General features: G+C 38.4%; 1 protein-coding gene and 2 pseudogenes across 1 annotated transcript; all 3 read left to right on the top strand.

Moving 5' to 3' along the window:
- The first annotated feature begins 1,348 nt into the window (after positions 1-1,348).
- LOC122824158 (tripartite motif-containing protein 16-like) lies at positions 1,349-4,444 on the top strand. The gene has a single exon (XM_044104428.1). It carries the CDS (start codon positions 2,278-2,280, stop codon positions 3,943-3,945), a length of 1,668 nt encoding a protein of 555 aa, XP_043960363.1. The 5' UTR covers positions 1,349-2,277; the 3' UTR covers positions 3,946-4,444.
- Positions 4,445-7,865: 3,421 nt separating this feature from the next.
- Positions 7,866-10,455, top strand: LOC122824680 (annotated as a pseudogene).
- A 3,142-nt stretch (positions 10,456-13,597) lies between these two features.
- LOC122824157 lies at positions 13,598-17,112 on the top strand (annotated as a pseudogene).
- The last annotated feature ends 1,546 nt before the right edge of the window (positions 17,113-18,658 follow it).

The raw sequence follows: 18,658 nt of genomic DNA, 5'->3' as shown, positions 1-18,658 counted from the left end.
TGCCCCACGCTGAAGTCAGTGTGTTTGGCTGGAGTTCCCCGCTGGACCCAAGTTGTCAATGACCGACAGTGAACCAATGGCTGGAGGATCATAGACCACATTGTGAACCAAAGGCTCAGGGATGGAACTCATGGGATGGCTGTCAACATCTATTCAATCAATCAATCAATCAATCAATCAATCACTTTATTTTGGTAAATTGTCCACATTAAACACAAGAAACAACAAAAGAAAAAAAAGAAAAGAACAATAGACAAACCCACAGTTTACCAAAAAAGGAATAGGCCGAAGCAAAGCTTATTCTTGCCTACCCTATTTTTTTACCTTACAACCTACCAGGATTTCTTCAAATTCAGATTCAAGTACATAGTACATATATAGATCTACATAACAGCGTAAGATTTTATCATTTTACATTTTAAAGCTCTTTTAAAGTTCACCAAGAAAGGACATAACTTAAATTCATCATTCAATTCATTCCACAGTTTCACACCAATAACTGAAACACATCTAGACTTTATCTGACTTTTCTCTTTTGCACATTCAAATATAAACAAACCTCGCAAATTATATTTATTTTCTCTTAACTTAAATAATTTCTGAGTACCAGAAGGAAGACTTTTATTCAATGCTTTATACATTATATCCAGTATTTTTGTATAAACAATATCTTTAAATTTTAATATTTTACTTTGAATAAAGAGTTTATCAGTTGGTTCACGGTATCCCACCTTATTTATAACCCTTATAGCTTTTTTTTGCAACTTAACTAATATATCAATAGTTGTTTTACTTGCATTTCCTCAGATTTCTGAGCAATAAGTCAAATAAGGCATAACCAAAGAGGAATATATAACATGCAAGCCTTTAACATTTATTAAGTCTTTTATTTTAAACAGTATTCCAATAGTTTTTGCAACTTTATTTCTAATATATCCTATGTGAGGCTTCCAACTAAGTTTATTATCTATGATAATCCCTAAAAATTTTGTCTCATAAACCCTTTCGATTTCAACTCCATTTATGCATAACTTTACATTATTATAGTTCCGATTACCAGAGAAAACCATGAATTTAGTTTTTCCTTCATTCAACGATAACTTATTGTAATCAAACCATGTTTTCAACTCAGCTAACTCTTTTTCTACTGTTTTTATTATTTCATCCATATTTTTTCCAGAAAAAAAGAAATTTGTATCGTCTGCAAACATTATAAACTTTAACAGACTGGATACTGCAAAAATATCGTTTAAATAAAGTATAAATAATTTAGGTCCTAGGACTGAGCCTTGAGGAAGACCACATTTTACCATGTCTGTCTGTGACTTAGTGTTGTTAATTTGTACATATTGTGATCTATTACCCAAGTAACTCTTTAACCACTGATATGCAACTCCCTGTAAGCCATACAGTTCACATTTACCCAATAGTCTTGCGTGGTCAATAGTATCAAAAGCCTTGCATAGGTCAATAAACAAACCTGCGGTATTAAGCTTCTGATCAACTGCTGCTGCAATGTGCTCCACAAACTCCATCACAGCTAAAGTTGTGGAGCAGTTGTACCTGAAGCCGTACTGGTGCTCGTTCAATATATTATTTTTATTGAGAAAGGAGTCCAGTCTTTTCATAAATAATTTTTCCAAAATTTTTGAAAATTGTGGTAGCACTATACTACAGGTATAGTGTCAGCCAGATGACCAGCGGTCGCGGGTGTCTGAGTCTGGCCAATCACCATGGTGTCCTCGCAGTTCTCCACGTCCTGTGTCCTACATAACATTGATGTTTTTCACTCCAATTCAGTAACTTTCTCAAAAAGTGAGAAACAGCCCTGGCATCTTGCTGGAGAAGCTTAAAGAGCCATTTGAAGAGACCTGATCACATATGACTGCCAGCTACACCTTGTGTTTCCTCTCAGATAACTAGTTAACTTGGTTTCTGGAACATTTTACTGAATCAGCAGCTCCTCTGATCACCTGACAGATTTTTTTTTCTTTTACCTTTAGACCACAGTGCAGAGAGACACGACAGGTTGTAGAGATAAGAACTGATTACAGAGATCTGAGTTATGATGACTCACTCAGTTGCTGTGAAATAAAAACAGTTTTGATGAGGATTAAACATTAAACTTTATTATTTTAAGAGCCCTCCTCATCTTCCTGGAATAAATTCTGATATTCCTCCTTCTTCCTGCTTCCAAACATATAAAGTTGGGTGGAACCAACATCTACTGAAGATAAAAGCTGTTAACTCACACAGTCACTGTGACTGAGAGCAGAAATGGAACAGAATCAGTTTGACAGAGAAACTTTCTCCTGTTCCATCTGTCTGGATCTACTGAAGGATCCGGTGACCACTTCCTGTGGACACAGCTACTGTATGAAGTGTATTAAAACCCAGTGGGATGAAGAGGATCAGAAGGGAATCCACAGCTGCCCTCAGTGCAGGGAGACATTCACACCGAGGCCTGTGCTAAAGAAGAACACCATGCTAGCAGCTTTAGTGGAGCAGATGAAGAAGACTGGACTCCAAGCTGCTGCTGCTGACCACTGCTATGCTGGACCTGAAGATGTGGCCTGTGATTTCTGCACTGGAAGAAAAATGAAAGCCATCAAGTCCTGTTTATTCTGTCTGGCCTCTTATTGTGAGAAACACCTTCAGCCTCATTATGATTCTGCTACATTTAAGAAACACAAGCTGGTGGAACCGAACAAGAACCTCCAGGAGAACATCTGCTCTAAGCACGATGAGGTGATGAAAATGTTCTGCCGTACTGATCAGAAGTGTATCTGTTTCGTCTGTTTAATGGATGAACATAAAGGTCATGACTCAGTGTCAGCTGCAACAGAAAGGACTGAGAGGCAGAGAGAGCTGGAGGAGAGACGAGGAAACATCCAGCAGAGAATCCAGGACAGAGAGGAAGATGTGAAGCTGCTTCAACAGGAGGTGGAGGCCATCAATCACTCTGCTGATAAAACAGTGGAGGACAGTGAGAAGATCTTCACCCAGCTGATCAGTCTCCTCCAGAAAAGAAGCTCTGAGGTGAAGCAGCAGATCAGATCCCAGCAGGAAACTGAAGTGAGTCGAGTCAAAGATGTTCAGGAGAAGCTGGAGCAGGAGATCACTGAGCTGAAGAGGAAAGACGCTGAGCTGGAGCAGCTCTCACACACACAGGATCACAACCAGTTTCTCCTCAACTACCCCTCACTGCCAGCACTCAGTGAGTCGACACACTCATCCAGAATCAACATCCGTCCTCTGAGACACTTTGAGGACGTGACAGCAGCTGTGTCAGAGCTCAGAGACAAACTACAGGACGTCCTGAGAGACAAATGGACAAACATCTCACTGATGGTCACTGAGGTGGATGTTCTACTGTCAGAACCAGAACCAAAGAACAGAGCTGGGTTCTTAAAGTATTCATGTCAAATCACACTGGATCCAAATACAGCACACACAAGTCTGGGACTATCAGAGGGGAACAGGAAGGTGACATGGATGAATCAGCGTCAGTATTATTCTAGACATCCAGACAAATTCACTGATTGGTTTCAGGTTCTGAGTAGAGAGAGTCTGACTGGACGATGTTACTGGGAGGTGGAGTGGAGCGGGAAACAAGTTGATATATCAGTCACATACAAGAATATCAGCAGAGCAGGAGATGGGGATGAATGTGGATTAGGATATAATGACAAATCTTGGGCTTTAAAGTGTCAACGAAACAGTTTTAGTTTTGGTCACAACGACATCTGGACCTTCATCTCAGGTCCAGGTTCCTCCAGAGTCGGAGTGTTCCTGGATCACTCAGCAGGTCTTCTGTCCTTCTACAGCGTCTCTGAAACCATGACTCTCCTCCACAGAGTCCAGACCACATTCACTCAGCCACTGCTGGCTGGAGTTTATGTTGGTAACACTGGAGAATCTGCAGAGTTTTGTAAACTAAAATAATTTCCTCTTTTCTCTCTGATTGTTGATCAGATTCTTGGTTCTGATGTTTCTGTTCTTCTTGATTTTTCTATTGTAAATGTTGTTCTCTGTGTTCCTGGAACCATGAAGGAAATCACTGCTGATGTTTTTATTTTTATATGACAGAAAAATATTTCTCCATATGACAATCTATAATTCTCTGGGCTTTAGTATTTTAGCTTTAATATTTGTATTAATAAATTTTCATATTCTGGTTCTTTCATGTTGGTTTAGTTTAAATCAGTTCATATTAAAATAAACTGAACTTGTTTAATTTTTTCTTTATTTTGATCCTAAGAAGAAACTGAAACTAAAACTTAGATCTGATGCTGTTTTCGTCTCAATTCTTCAGATTTAGATCAGAATAAATGTTTGATGTTTTGACTCTTTGCATTCAATCAATAAAACATCTTGATTACTGAGAAATGTGGAAAGATTTTATCTTGATTGTTACAACAAATTGTTAGTTTTGTCATAAATTTCAGAAACATTTCCTTCAGTGTCTCATGTGATGTTTGGTTTCTCTCTGCTTCCAGCTCTGCAGCACAGAGATTATTGAAACAATCATTTATTACAGGAACCAATAGGTTAACCTGTCAATACAAACATTCAATCAATCAATGACTTTATATGTAGAAAATTTGGCTCTTGATTTTTGTTCTAATTTTTATTTTTTACTTCCTAAACTAACATTAAAAGTCAGTCTAAACATTTCATCTCTGTGTAGTTTGAGGTTTTTATCAAAGCTCTCATATGGAATCAGATTCAGAGAATAAACTGAGTGAATATTTAACTCTTGATTGTTAATGAAGAGACAAAGGTTTCAGTTCCAGCTCTGCTTTTTACTCCGAGCAGTAAAACTTGTTAACCCTCCATCTTCTATCTGTTCTTAAACACATATTATTTTATTTTTATATGACAGAAAATATTTCAAATTTTAGCTTTAATATTTGTAATATATTTCATGTTCTGGTTTCTCTGTGTTGGTTTTGTTTAAATTAGTTAATATTAAAGGAACTGAACTTGGTTTTTCTTTATTTTGATCCAAAGAAGAAAGTGAAACTAAAACTTAGAACTGATACTGTTTTCTTCAATTTTTCAGATTTCGATCAGCATAAATGTCTGATGAACAAGGACTGAGAGCTTGTGTGAATCCAGATTACACCTAAATTATTTTACAGCTTTTAAAGGGCTTTTAAAACCAGATTGGTACTTTTCTAAAATACCACTGTCATTTTAAAAGTATTCAATTGAATTAAAAGAAGTTTTCTAAAATTTTACTTAAAATGGTAAATTGGATACAAGGTCTGTAATTATTACAAACACTAGAGTCATTACTCTTCAGAATCTTCACCACGCATTTGAAATAAAGACTCATTTGAAGAACAATTTACAATATTTAAGATTTCATACTGAACATTTATAAATGAATGACAAAGTGATGATAGAATTTACATGAAGCATGGTTGGTTTGACTTGAGAGAAACTTTACTGAGCATCTCAAGCTTCAACCACAGAAAAAAAGTCCAGTGTTTCCAAAGGTAAAAACAAACATTCAGTATATTTAAAAACAGTATTTTGCTCAGTTAAAATGTTAGCACTAATTGGCGATATTTTCTCTGAAGTGATTTGAAACTGTTCATAAAGAGTCACTAAAGTCTGATGAAACGGCCTGTTCCTCTGCCACAGGTGAAAGGAACCAGAGATAAAACCTTAGAGTTAAAACAGTAGAATCCATGTAGATGAATAAAATCTTGTTTGAAAAGCTCAGACTGCTGTTTGGTGATGTTGAAGTCAACATGGAGGATCAATCTTTTAGCCTGTGGATGTGATTTAATGATATGGGATTTTAGCTCATGTCCTAGTTGTTTTGAGCACTTATTACAGAGAGGCCCTGTTTGTGAGCTGAGGTGGAGATGACTCCAGGGAGCAGAATGACGGCGATCTGCAGCTAAAGGAGAAAATCTGAATCCAGGATGCTATAGCGGATTTTGAGGAGTGGACAGATCGCTCGTTCCCAGCTGTCACCCAACGCCCAATGTGCAGGAGTTGAACTACAGAGATTTTTGTCTTCACGCTGAAGTCAGTGTGTTTGGCTGAGTTTGCTGGACCCAAGTGTCAATGACCAGTGAACCAATGGCTGGAGGATCATAGACCACTTGTGAACAAAGGCATGGTTTGATGGCTGTCAACATCTATTCAATCAATCAATCAATCAATCAATCAATCACTTTATTTTTGGTAAATTGTCCACATTAAACACAAGAAACAACAAAAGAAAAAAAAAAGAAAAAGAACAATAGATAAACTCAGTTTACCAAAAAAGGAATACCATAAAGCTATTCTTGTACTATTTTTTTTTTCACAACTACCAGGATTTCTTCAAATTCAGATTCAAGTACATAGTACATATAAGATCTACATAACAGCAAGATTTTCCATTTTACATTTTAAAGCTCTTTAAAGTTCACCAAGAAAGGACATAACTTAAATTCATCATTCAATTCATTCCACAGTTTCACACAATAACTGAAACACATCTAGACTTTATCTGTTTTTTCTCTTTGCATTCAAATCAAACTGCATTATATTTATTTTCTCAACTTAAATAATTCTGAATACCAGAAGGAAGACTTTTATTCAATGCTTTATACATTATTTCCAGTATTTTGTATAAACAATATCTTTAAATTTTAATATTTTACTTGAATAAAGAGTTTATCAGTTGGTTCACGGTATCCCACCTATTTATAACCCTTATAGCTGCAACTTAACTAATCATCAATAGTTGTTTTACTTGCATTTAGATTTCTGAGCAATAAGACAAATAAGGCATAACCAAAGAGGAATATATAACATGCAAGCCTTTAACATTTATTAAGTCTTTATTTTAAACAGTATTCCAATGTTTTGCAACTTTATTTCTAATATACTGTGAGGCTTCCAACTGTTTATTATCTATGATAATAAAAATTTTGTCTCATAAACCCTTTCGATTTCAACTCCATTTATGCATAACTTTACATTATTATAGTCTGACACCAGAGAAAACCATGAATTTAGTTTTTCCTTCATTCAACGATAATTATTGAATCAAACCATGTTTTCAACTCAGCTAACTCTTTTTCTACTGTTTATTTCATCCATTTTTCCAGAAAAAGAAATTTGTATGAAACATTATAAACTTTAACAGACATACTGCAAAAAATATCGTAAATAAAGTATAAATAATTTAGGTCCTAGGACTGAGTGAGGAAGACCATTTTACCATGTCTGTCTGTGACTTAGTGTTGTTAATTTATGTGATCTATTAAAGTAACTCTTTAACCACTGAAAAACTTGTGTCAGTTCACATTTACCCAATAGTCTTATGTCAGATCAAAAGCCTTTATGTCAATAAACACTTGTGTATTAAGCTTCTGATCAACTGTTATAATGTGCTACAAACTCCATCACAGCTAAAGTTGAGCAGTTGTACCTGAAGATTGGTGCTTGTTCAATATATTATTTTATTGAGAAAGGAGTCAGTCTTTCATAAATAATTTTTCCAAAATTTTTGAAATTGTGGTAGCACTATACTACAGGTATAGTGTCAGCCAGATGACCATCTGTCTGATTCACACATGGTGTCTGCAGTTTAGTGTGTCCTACATAACATGTTTTCATAATTCAGTAACTTTCAAAAGTGAGAAACAGTGGCATCTTGCTGAAGCTTAAAGAGCCATTTGAAGAGACTATCACATATGACTGCCAGCTACATTGTGTTTCCTCTCAGATAACTAGTTAACTTGGTTTCTAACATTTACTGAATCAGCAGCTCCTCTGATCATGACAGATCTCTGACCACAGTGAGAGACACGACATTGTAGAGATAAGAACTGATTACAGAGATCTGAGTTATGATGACTCACTCAGTTGCTGTGAAATAAAAAACAGTTTTGATGAGGATTAAACATTAAACTTTATTATTTTAAGAGCCTCCTCATCTTCCTGGAATAAATTCTGATATTCCTCCTTCTTCCTGCTTCAAACATATAAAGTTGGGTGGAACCAACATCTACTGAAGATAAAAGCTGTTAACTCACAGCCTGTGACTGAGAGCAGAAATGGAACAGAATCAGATTGAGAGAAACTTTCTCCTGTTCCATCTGTCTGGATCTACTGAAGGATGTGACCACTTCCTGTGGACACAGCTACTGTATGAACTGTATTAAAACCAGGGATGAAGAGATCAAATCCACAGCTGCCCTCAGTGCAGGGAGACATTCACACCGAGGCCTGTGCTAAAGAAGAACATCATGCTAGCAGCTTTAGTGGAGCAGATGAAGAAGACTGGACTCCAAGCTGCTGCTGCTGACCACTGCTATGCTGGACCTGAAGATGTGGCCTGTGATTTCTGCACTGGAAGAAAAATGAAAGCTATCAAGTCCTGTTTATTCTGTCTGGCCTCTTATTGTGAGAAACACCTTCAGCCTCATTATGATTCTGCTACATTTAAGAAACACAAGCTGGTGGAGCCGAACAACAACCTCCAGGAGAACATCTGTTCTAAGCACGATGAGGTAATGAAGATGTTCTGTCATACTGATCAGAAATGCATCTGTCTCATCTGTTTAATGGATGAACATAAAGGTCATGACTCAGTGTCAGCTGCAACAGAAAGGACTGAGAGGCAGAGAGAGCTGGAGGAGAGACGAGGAAACATCCAGCAGAGAATCCAGAACAGAGAGGAAGATGTGAAGCTGCTTCAACAGGAGGTGGAGGCCATCAATCACTCTGCTGATAAAACAGTGGAGGACAGTGAGAAGATCTTCACCCAGCTGATCAGTCTCCTCCAGAAAAGAAGCTCTGAGGTGAAGCAGCAGATCAGATCCCAGCAGGAAACTGAAGTGAGTCGAGTCAAAGATGTTCAGGAGAAGCTGGAGCAGGAGATCACTGAGCTGAAGAGGAAAGACGCTGAGCTGGAGCAGCTCTCACACACACAGGATCACAACCAGTTTCTCCTCAACTACCCCTCACTGCCAGCACTCAGTGAGTCGACACACTCATCCAGAATCAACATCCGTCCTCTGAGACACTTTGAGGACGTGACAGCAGCTGTGTCAGAGCTCAGAGACAAACTACAGGACGTCCTGAGAGACAAATGGACAAACATCTCACTGATGGTCACTGAGGTGGATGTTCTACTGTCAGAACCAGAACCAAAGAACAGAGCTGGGTTCTTAAAGTATTCATGTCAAATCACACTGGATCCAAATACAGTAAACACATGTCTGAGACTATCAGGGGAGAACAGGAAGGTGACAAGGTTGAATCAGCGTCAGTATTATTCTAGACATCCAGACAGATTCACTGATTGGTTTCAGGTTCTGAGTAGAGAGAGTCTGACTGGACGATGTTACTGGGAGGTGGAGTGGAGCGGGAAACAAGTTGATATATCAGTCACATACAAGAATATCAGCAGAGCAGGAGGTGGGTATGAATGTGGATTAGGATATAATGACAAATCTTGGGCATTAATGTGTCTACAAAACAGTTTTAGTTTTGGTCACAACAACATCTGGACCTTCATCTCAGGTCCAGGTTCCTCCAGAGTCGGAGTGTTCCTGGATCACTCAGCAGGTCTTCTGTCCTTCTACAGAGTCTCTGAAACCATGACTCTCCTCCACAGAGTCCAGACCACATTCACTCAGCCACTGCTGGCTGGAGTTTATGTTGGTAACCCTGGAGCATCTGCAGAGTTTTGTAAACTAAAATAATTTCCTCTTTTCTCTCTGATTGTTGATCAGGTTCTTGGTTCTGATGTTTCTGTTCTTCTTGATTTTTCTATTGTAAATGTTGTTCTCTGTGTTTCTGGAGCCATGAAGGAAATCACTGCTGATGTTTTTATTTTATATGACAGAAAAATATTTCTCCATATGAAAATCTAAAATTCTCTGGGCTTTAATAATTTAGGTTTAATATTTGTATTAATAAATTTTCATATTCTGGTTCTTTCATGTTGGTTTAGTTTAAATCAGTTAATATTAAAATAAACTGAACTTGTTTCATTTTTTCTTTATTTTGATCCTAAGAAGAAACTGAAACTAAAACTTAGATCTGATGCTGTTTTTGTCTCAATTCTTCAGATTTAGATCAGAATAAATGTTTGATGTTTTTACTCTTTGGATTCATTCAATAAAACATCTTGATTACTGAGAAATGTGGAAAGATTTTATCTTGATTGTTACAACAAATTGTTCGTTTTGTCATTTAAATTTCAGAAACATTTCCTTCAGTGTCTCATGTGATGTTTGGTTTCTCTCTGCTTCCAGCTCTGCAGCACAGAGATTACAGAAACAATCATTTATTACAGGAACCAATAGGTTAACCTGTCAATACAAACATTCAATCAATCAATGACTTTATCTGTAGAAAATTTGGCTCTTGATTTTTGTTCTAATTTAGTTTTTATTTCCTAAACTAACATTAAAAGTCAGTCTAAACATTTGATCTCTGGTTAGTTTGAGGTTTTTATCAAAGCTCTCATATGGAATCAGATTCAGAGAATAAACTGAGTGAATATTTAACTCTTGATTGTTCATGAAGAGACAAAGGTTTCAGTTCCAGCTCTGCTTTTTACTCCGAGCAGTAAAACTTGTTAACCCTCCATCTTCTATCTGTTCTTAAACACAGCAGCTCCTCTCTGACCACAGGTCTCCTGGTTTCGTTCCCTTCAGGTCTGGAAACAGACACACACCTCTAACACACCCAATGTTCACACAGACAACAGGAGCAGCAATAGCTGTGAGGATTTGATTAGGACAGACTCATCCTGCTTTCAAAGACTCACACAGACTGCAGCAGCCGCCGTATGAACACTAATGACTCCTCTCAGGTTTAACGGAGAAACAAATATAATCTGTTAACTAGTCTAGATAACTATCAATCAATCAATTATATCTATAAAGCACCACTCATTCTAAAAGCAGGTCAAATTGCTGTACAGATCAATAAAAACAACAAACAAAAACAAACAATCACCATCCCAACCCCACATGGAAAATCCACAGACTGAGCAGAAATGATTCAATTCAGTAAATCCAGTTAAAATTCAGGTCTTGAGTTGCTCTTAAAGACAACAACATTTTCTGTGGCCCTCAGGTTCTCTGGCAGACCGTTCCACAAACGGGGCCACAATACTGGAAAGAAGCTTCACCATCAGTGTGAGTTCTGACTCTGGGAACAGTTAATAGTCCGGTGCCAGAGGACCTCAGGGTCCACAGGGGTTCAGAAGGTAACAGCAGCTCTGCAAGGTAAGATGGTGAAAAACCATTAAGACATTTCAAAACCAGTAAAAGAATCTTAAAATCAATCCTGAGACGTACTGGGAGCCAATGCAGCGATTTTAAAACAGGTGTGACGTGAACCTGCCTTCAGGTCTTGGTTAGAACTGGAGCAGCAGAGCTTTGGAATAGTTTAAGGCTGGCAGAGATTTTATAGGGAGACCAGAAATAACATTACAATAGTCTATAGGCTGGAAATTAAAGCATCAGAGACTCAGTGTTGATGAAAAAGAGAGTAGGGCCAACCCTGGAAATATTTATTAGATGATAAAATCCTGTTTTAACTATTTGTCTAATATGAATAATAAAAGTGAGTTCAGAGTGAAGAAGAACTCCCAGGCTTCTGACTTGGTTTGAAGGTTTAAAAGTTGCAGTGTGTAATTTTTTTTAATTATAATTTCTGTCTGATCATCTGGTCCAATTATTAAAACTTGTGTTTTGTCCTGATTGAGCTGCAGAAGGTTCTGTTCCATCCAGGTCTTTATCTCTGAAATGCAATTAAAAAGTGCAGTGATTGGCTGGAGGTCGTCACAGACAATGAGATGTAGAGCTGAGTGTCATCAGCAGAACTGAGGAAGCTGATCCCATGGTTCCTGATGACTCCACCAAGTGGCAATATGTACAAGTTAAAACGAAGAGGACCTAAAATGGAGCCTTGGGGGACACCGTAGTTAACATCATGGATCTGTGAGGAACATGTATCCATACTGACCAGAAAAGTTCCATCTGTGAGATAGAACCACTGAAGAACAGAACCAGAAAGGCCAACCAGATGCTGTAATCGATTTCAAAGAATTTGGTGATCCACTGGATCAAAGGCGGCACTCAGATCCAACAGCACAACGACTGAGAGCTTGTGTTAAACCAGATTACACCTAAAATCATTTATAGTTTTTAAAGGGGCCGTCTCTGTACTCTTCTTCCTCCAGTTCCTCCTCCTGGAATCAAAGCTTGATATTCCTCCTTCTTCTCCCTGCTTCCAAACACATGAAGCTGGGTGGAGCCAACATCTGCTGAAGTGTATTAAACCCAGTGGGATGAAGAAAACTGTATCCCACGTTTAATAGTCGTTCACATTAAATTCCAATCCAAAATATTTATGTTTGTGACAGTAATGTGACAATCCAGAATGCGGCTGCTGGAGTTCTGACTAAAACCAGAAAGACATTGAACGTGACCCCACAGGCTCCCTGTAGCTCAGAGAATAAACTTTTAAATACTGTTAGTTTATAAATCATTTAACCAACATATCTGCAGTTATCATAGCAACCTTCCAGACCTCTCAAGTTTTATGGTTCTGTCTTCTGCATCCATAGAACCAGAACCAAGAAGCAGCATTCAGCTTCTATGCTCTACAAATCTGGAACAAACTTCCAGAAAACAACAAATCAGCTGAAACACTGAGTTACTTTAAGTCTAGAATAAAAACCCATCAGGTTAGATAATAAATGAAACATTCACCAACATATTAATATGTATGATTTTGGTGATGGCCTTATCAAAATGTAATTTTTGTTCAATTGTTGAATTTGTGGTGTTTTCTTTATAACTTTGTGATTTTCTGTTATTATGTAAAGCATCTTGGACCAACTTGTTGCTGAAACCCGCTGCACAAATAAACTTGATTGATTGATTTACTAAAATATGGAATTTGTAAGTTCGATGGGTATGAATACTCTTGACTCTTTTATCCAAACAGAATTAAACAAAGACTTGTCATATGGAGGCTCTGACATGTTCATTTCTAGAAATGTGCTTTAGAGAGATGAACTAAGAATGTTGAGAGAGAAAAACTGGATTTAGTAGATAATACATTATGTTTTGTTGTTTGTGTAAATTTGAAAAATAATTTCCAAATGTTAAATAATTTAAGAATGGAATCAAATCGATTGAGAAAAATTGCAATAATAAACAGTCGATTCGGCTCATTCTGCTATCTGCCTGGTTGAAACTCCCACAGACTGCAGCTGGAACAGACAAACATTCCTCAATCTGTACTTTTGTTTTCTGAGGCGGTTTGTCACGTCACTGCAGAGACACACCAGGATGTGGACATTCCTGTAGAGATTAGAATAGATTTTAGAGACCTGAGTTTGGGTGACTCAGTTACTGTGAAATGAAAACTATTTTGTTGATGTTTCAACATTAAATTTGATCACTTTAAGAGCCTTCCTCTTCCTCCTCCCCCTGGAATCAAAACCTGATATTCCTCCTTCTTCCTGCTTCACAACACATGAAGCTGGGTGGAGCCAACATCTGCTGAAGGTGGAAGCTGATTGGCTGCTGCCTCTCTCCACTGACAGGTGAGTCATAGATCAGAGCTATAACTGGTTTCTGTGTTCAGGAAGTGAAACTCACACAGTCACTGTGACTGAGAGCAGAAATGGAGCAGAATCAGTTTGACAGAGAAACTTTCTCCTGTTCCATCTGTCTACATCTACTGAAGGATCCGGTGACCACTTCCTGTGGACACAGCTACTGTATGAAGTGTATTAAAACCCAGTGGGATGAAGAGGATCAGAAGGGAATCCACAGCTGCCCTCAGTGCAGGAAAACCTTCACACAGGCCTGACCTGCAGAAGAACACCATGCTAGCAGCTTTAGTGGAGCAGATGAAGAAGACTGGACTCCAAGCTGCTGCTGCTGACCACTGCTATGCTGGACCTGAAGATGTGGCCTGTGATTTCTGCACTGGAAGAAAACTGAAAGCCATCAAGTCCTGTTTATTCTGTCTGGCCTCTTATTGTGAGAAACACCTTCAGCCTCATTATGATTCTGCTACATTTAAGAAACACAAGCTGGTGGAGCCGAACAAGAACCTCCAGGAGAACATCTGCTCTAAGCACAATGAGGTGATGAAGATGTTCTGCCGCACTGATCAGAAGTGTATCTGTTATCTTTGCTCAGTGGAGGAACATAAAGGTCATGACTCAGTGTCAGCTGCAACAGAAAGGACTGAGAGGCAGAGAGAGCTGGAGGAGAGACGAGGAAACATCCAGCAGATGATCCAGGACCAGGAGAAGATGTGAAGCTGCTTCAACAGGAGGTGGAGGCCATCAATCACTCTGCTGATAAAACAGTGGAGGACAGTGAGAAGATCTTCACCCAGCTGATCCGTCTCCTCCAGAAAAGAAGCTCTGAGGTGAAGCAGCAGATCAGATCCCAGCAGGAAACTGAAGTGAGTCGAGTCAAAGATGTTCAGGAGAAGCTGGAGCAGGAGATCACTGAGCTGAAGAGGAAAGACGCTGAGCTGGAGCAGCTCTCACACACACAGGATCACAACCAGTTTCTCCTCAACTACCCCTCACTGCCAGCACTCAGTGAGTCGACACACTCATCCAGAATCAACATCCGTCCTCTGAGACACTTTGAGGACGTGACAGCAGCTGTGTCAGAGCTCAGAGACAAACTACAGGACGTCCTGAGAGACAAATGGACAAACATCTCACTGATGGTCACTGAGGTGGATGTTCTACTGTCAGGACCAGAACCAAAGAACAGAGCTGGGTTCTTAAAATATTCATGTCAAATCACACTGGATCCAAATACAGTAAACACATGGCTGAGACTATCAGAGGAGAACAGGAAGGTGACATGGATGAATCAAACTCAGTTTTATTCTAGTCATCCAGACAGATTCACTATTTGGTCTCAGGTTCTGAGTAGAGAGAGTCTGACTGGACGATGTTACTGGGAGGTGGAGTGGAGCGGGATACAAGTTCATATATCAGTCACATACAAGAATATCAGCAGAGCAGGATGTGGGACTGAATGTGGATTAGGATGTAATGACAAATCTTGGGCTTTAGTGTGTCAACGAAACAGTTTTAGTTTTGGTCACAACAACATCTCAACCTCCATCTCAGGTCCAGGTTCCTCCAGAGTCGGAGTGTTCCTGGATCACTCAGCAGGTCTTCTGTCCTTCTACAGAGTCTCTGAAACCATGACTCTCCTCCACAGAGTCCAGACCACATTCACTCAGCCACTGCTGGCTGGAGTTTTGGTTGGTAATCGTGGAGCATCTGCAGAGTTTTGTAAACTAAAATAATTTCCTCTTTTCTCTCTGATTGTTGATCAGGTTCTTGGTTCTGATGTTTCTGTTCTTCTTGATTTTTCTATTGTAAATATTGTTCTCTATGTTCCTGGAGCCATGAAGGAAATCACTGCTGATGTTTTTAATTTTATATGACAGAAAAATATTTCAAAATTTTTGCTTTAATATTTGTATTAATATATTTTGATGATCTGGTTACTCTATGTTGGTTTCGTTTAAATCAGTTAATATTAAAGTGAACTGAACTTGTTTCTGTTTTTTCCTTATTTTGATCCTAAGAAGAAACTGAACTAAAACTTAGAACTGATGCTGTTTTCTTTCCAATTCTTCAGATTTAGATCAGAATAAATGTCTGATGTTTTGACGCTTTGACTCTTTGACTCTAAGCACTTTGAAATGACTTGCTGCTGGAATGTGCTATACAAATAAAATTTGATTGAATTTGATTGATTGATTCAATCAATAAAACATCTTGATTACTGAGAAATGTGAAAAGTTGGAAGCCAGAGCTTCAGAGAATAAACGCTGTTAATATTTAACTCTTGATTGTAAATGAAGAGACAAAGATTTCAGTTCCAGCTCTGCTTTTCACTCTGCAGGCAGTAAAAACTTAAAAACCCTCCATCATCTATGTGTTGTTAAACTGAGCAGCTCCTCTCTAACCACAGAGTTTCTCGTTTGTAGGTCTAAAAATGTATATATAATAGAAAAATAAAAATTTTAAGAATATTTGGAATAGTCCCTAAATGTTTGTCATGGTCGGAGAGAGATACATTTTTGACTGGGGTGATATTTTGAAAGGTTCACAGTTTTTTTTTTTTTTTTTTACTATTATGTACCTCTATATTCATTAGATTAATGAAGTATATTAATTATCAAGAAAGTGCAAAAATAACGTCACCCTGGTTGTTTGTTTGTTCCTCTTTAAAAACTCTAAATAGACCTACAATTATTCCCACCTCCTTCAATCCTAAAACAAGACAGATATGAAACTCAATCCAGATAATGTTTGTTATTTTGAGGAAAATATTCTCACACATAACTATTTCTTTAAAACAGCAGGATATGTACCTTTTCTCTTTGCAACCAAACTATTGTCTTACTGATTTAAATCTCACACCAATAACTTAGAAGACATGCTGTTGTGCAGAAAATATGACACCATTGAAATCCTTTCAGATAGCAGCGGATGCATTTTGTGTTCTTGTTCTTTAGTCGTCCTTTTTCTGCTACATGGTTTTCATTGACTTGACACAACGTATCTTCTGAACCTGCTGTAAACCTCAAGTCTATATAAAGATAGTTCCGTATGATTGCGGGATGTGAAACATTTCTATTTGTTTCAATGTAAACACCACTGAGTCTAGACTCTAGATACTAGTCAGATATTATTTTGTATCAAACTTGAAGAAATGTAACTCAGTGTTTCTGGATTGCATTAATTGGCTGCTGGTGTTCTGGGTTTATCCGCCCTCCGTATGAACTGATGTTGTAATGAAACCCATCCAGGCATAGATTACAGTTTAGACTTAACGCAATTTTTTTTTCCCACAGGATCTGTGTGTTTAGACGCTCTGATCCCATTGGTTGAGCCGCGCACAGAAAGTTTGGATCGGCTTTAGAAGGCAGCTGTAGGTCAAAGCTGTTATCGGTCTGCATCACTCTGGTGATGCTCTCTTCTGACTCGTTTCATTTAGCCAATCGCAGCTGAAGCTAAGTCCTTATTAGCCTCTTTCATTAAGCGCTAATTACACTTTGACAGCAGCCAGCTGTTTGCATCCTGTCAGCTTAGTATGGATCCGTGTGTATGAGTGTGTTTAGAAACGATGCTGTTTGTCTCTGGAGGGTGACCCACGCCGTTACATTGATGGAAACCTGCTGCTGGTTTCAGGTTGACGCTCGTCTCCCCGTCGCTCTGTTGGAGTGTGTGTGGGTGTGTGTGTGTGTGTTTTTGTTTCCCCAAACATTTTGAGTCAGTCTGGAGAGTGAGACCCAGAGGATAACTCACTTTCTCCTCTTGGCTACGGCGCTTTGCGTTTGTATGTGCGAGCCTCAGATCGTACACCTGACCTCTGACCCCGTCCACCATGTGTTTCCGTCACAGCACAAACATCAAACTTCTTCCTGCTTTGTTAATTTAAAAAATTAAAAATCTAACAAAATAACTTCAGCGGTCAACAGGAAGGTTGGATGGTGTCAGAGTGTTTGCTGGTAGTGACTGGTTCAGTCAGATTCTATCTAAGCTAATCTACAGAGAAACTCAGGAGTAACATTAACAGGTCGACTGAAGGAATAATTCATCAGATGGAGGAAGAGAAACTTTTGATCGTGAATATATTAATTATGTACCTCACAAATCTGGTCTTTATGGAAGAATCAGTCTGGGACAAACAGCGAAACAATCTGCAAAATGCATGAATGCAAACTTCAAAATGCACAAAAACAAAAGCAACAGAAAAACACCGAAAACAAAAACAAAAAAAACTCTAAGCACAGAAAAAAAAAAACAGTTGTGCTCACAGGAAATAGAAACTCACAGCAAACTCGATCCATAAAGCAGAACTGCTCCAGACCTCTAGGGGGAGTCGAGCACCAAATCATATGGGAGCAGCAGACGCTCAGTAAAGATGCGATGTCCAGATGAAAGCTGGAGGAAGAAAGACACCGCATGTCTTTTGCAATAATATGGAACAGAGGCATATTTACATAAAGTCACACATTCCAGACTCCCTCTAGTGGCCTGGAGGACTCCTGTTTTGTGGAGGGAGTTGGTATTATTTCATGCCAGCTGATCCTGCCCTTGGCAGCTTTTTTCCCCTTTCGATTCTAATTCCTGGTTCTGGAACATTTTTTATTGTTTGCAGCGTTTTTCTGTCGCATTTTTTTTTAGTGTTTTGGAGTTTGCATCATTCATGACTTCTTCAGAGTGTTTCTACTTGTCAATATATGGTTTTATCTAAATCATTGCAGCTACGGCTGCATGTTTATAGAGGTTGCCCTGCTGGAAAGTGAATCTCAAGTCTTTGTCATCTTTAACTGGTTTTCTTCCAGGATGTCTGTGTATTTTCAAGGACACAAGGTTTGATATTTTTCATCACTCCTTACACATGCGGTAAAATATTTCAAGCCTTTATGTTATGATCTTAGTTTACAGATAAACACCAAAAATGTAGTGGAAATATAGAAAACTGTGAAAAGGTTGTAGCATATTTGTGGAAAATTGAGTGAAAAGAAAAAGTGTGGTGGGAATAGTGTTGCTCCAGCAACAAGGAGAAATGTGGCCTTAAGAGGGTCATCAAGGAAAATCCATTCAAGA

Source organism: Gambusia affinis, linkage group LG21, assembly GCF_019740435.1.
Source record: "Gambusia affinis linkage group LG21, SWU_Gaff_1.0, whole genome shotgun sequence".
NCBI classification, from domain to species: Eukaryota; Metazoa; Chordata; class Actinopteri; order Cyprinodontiformes; family Poeciliidae; genus Gambusia; species Gambusia affinis.
Note: the sequence above shows the minus strand (reverse complement) of the source record. Positions and strands in the feature narration are given on the sequence as shown.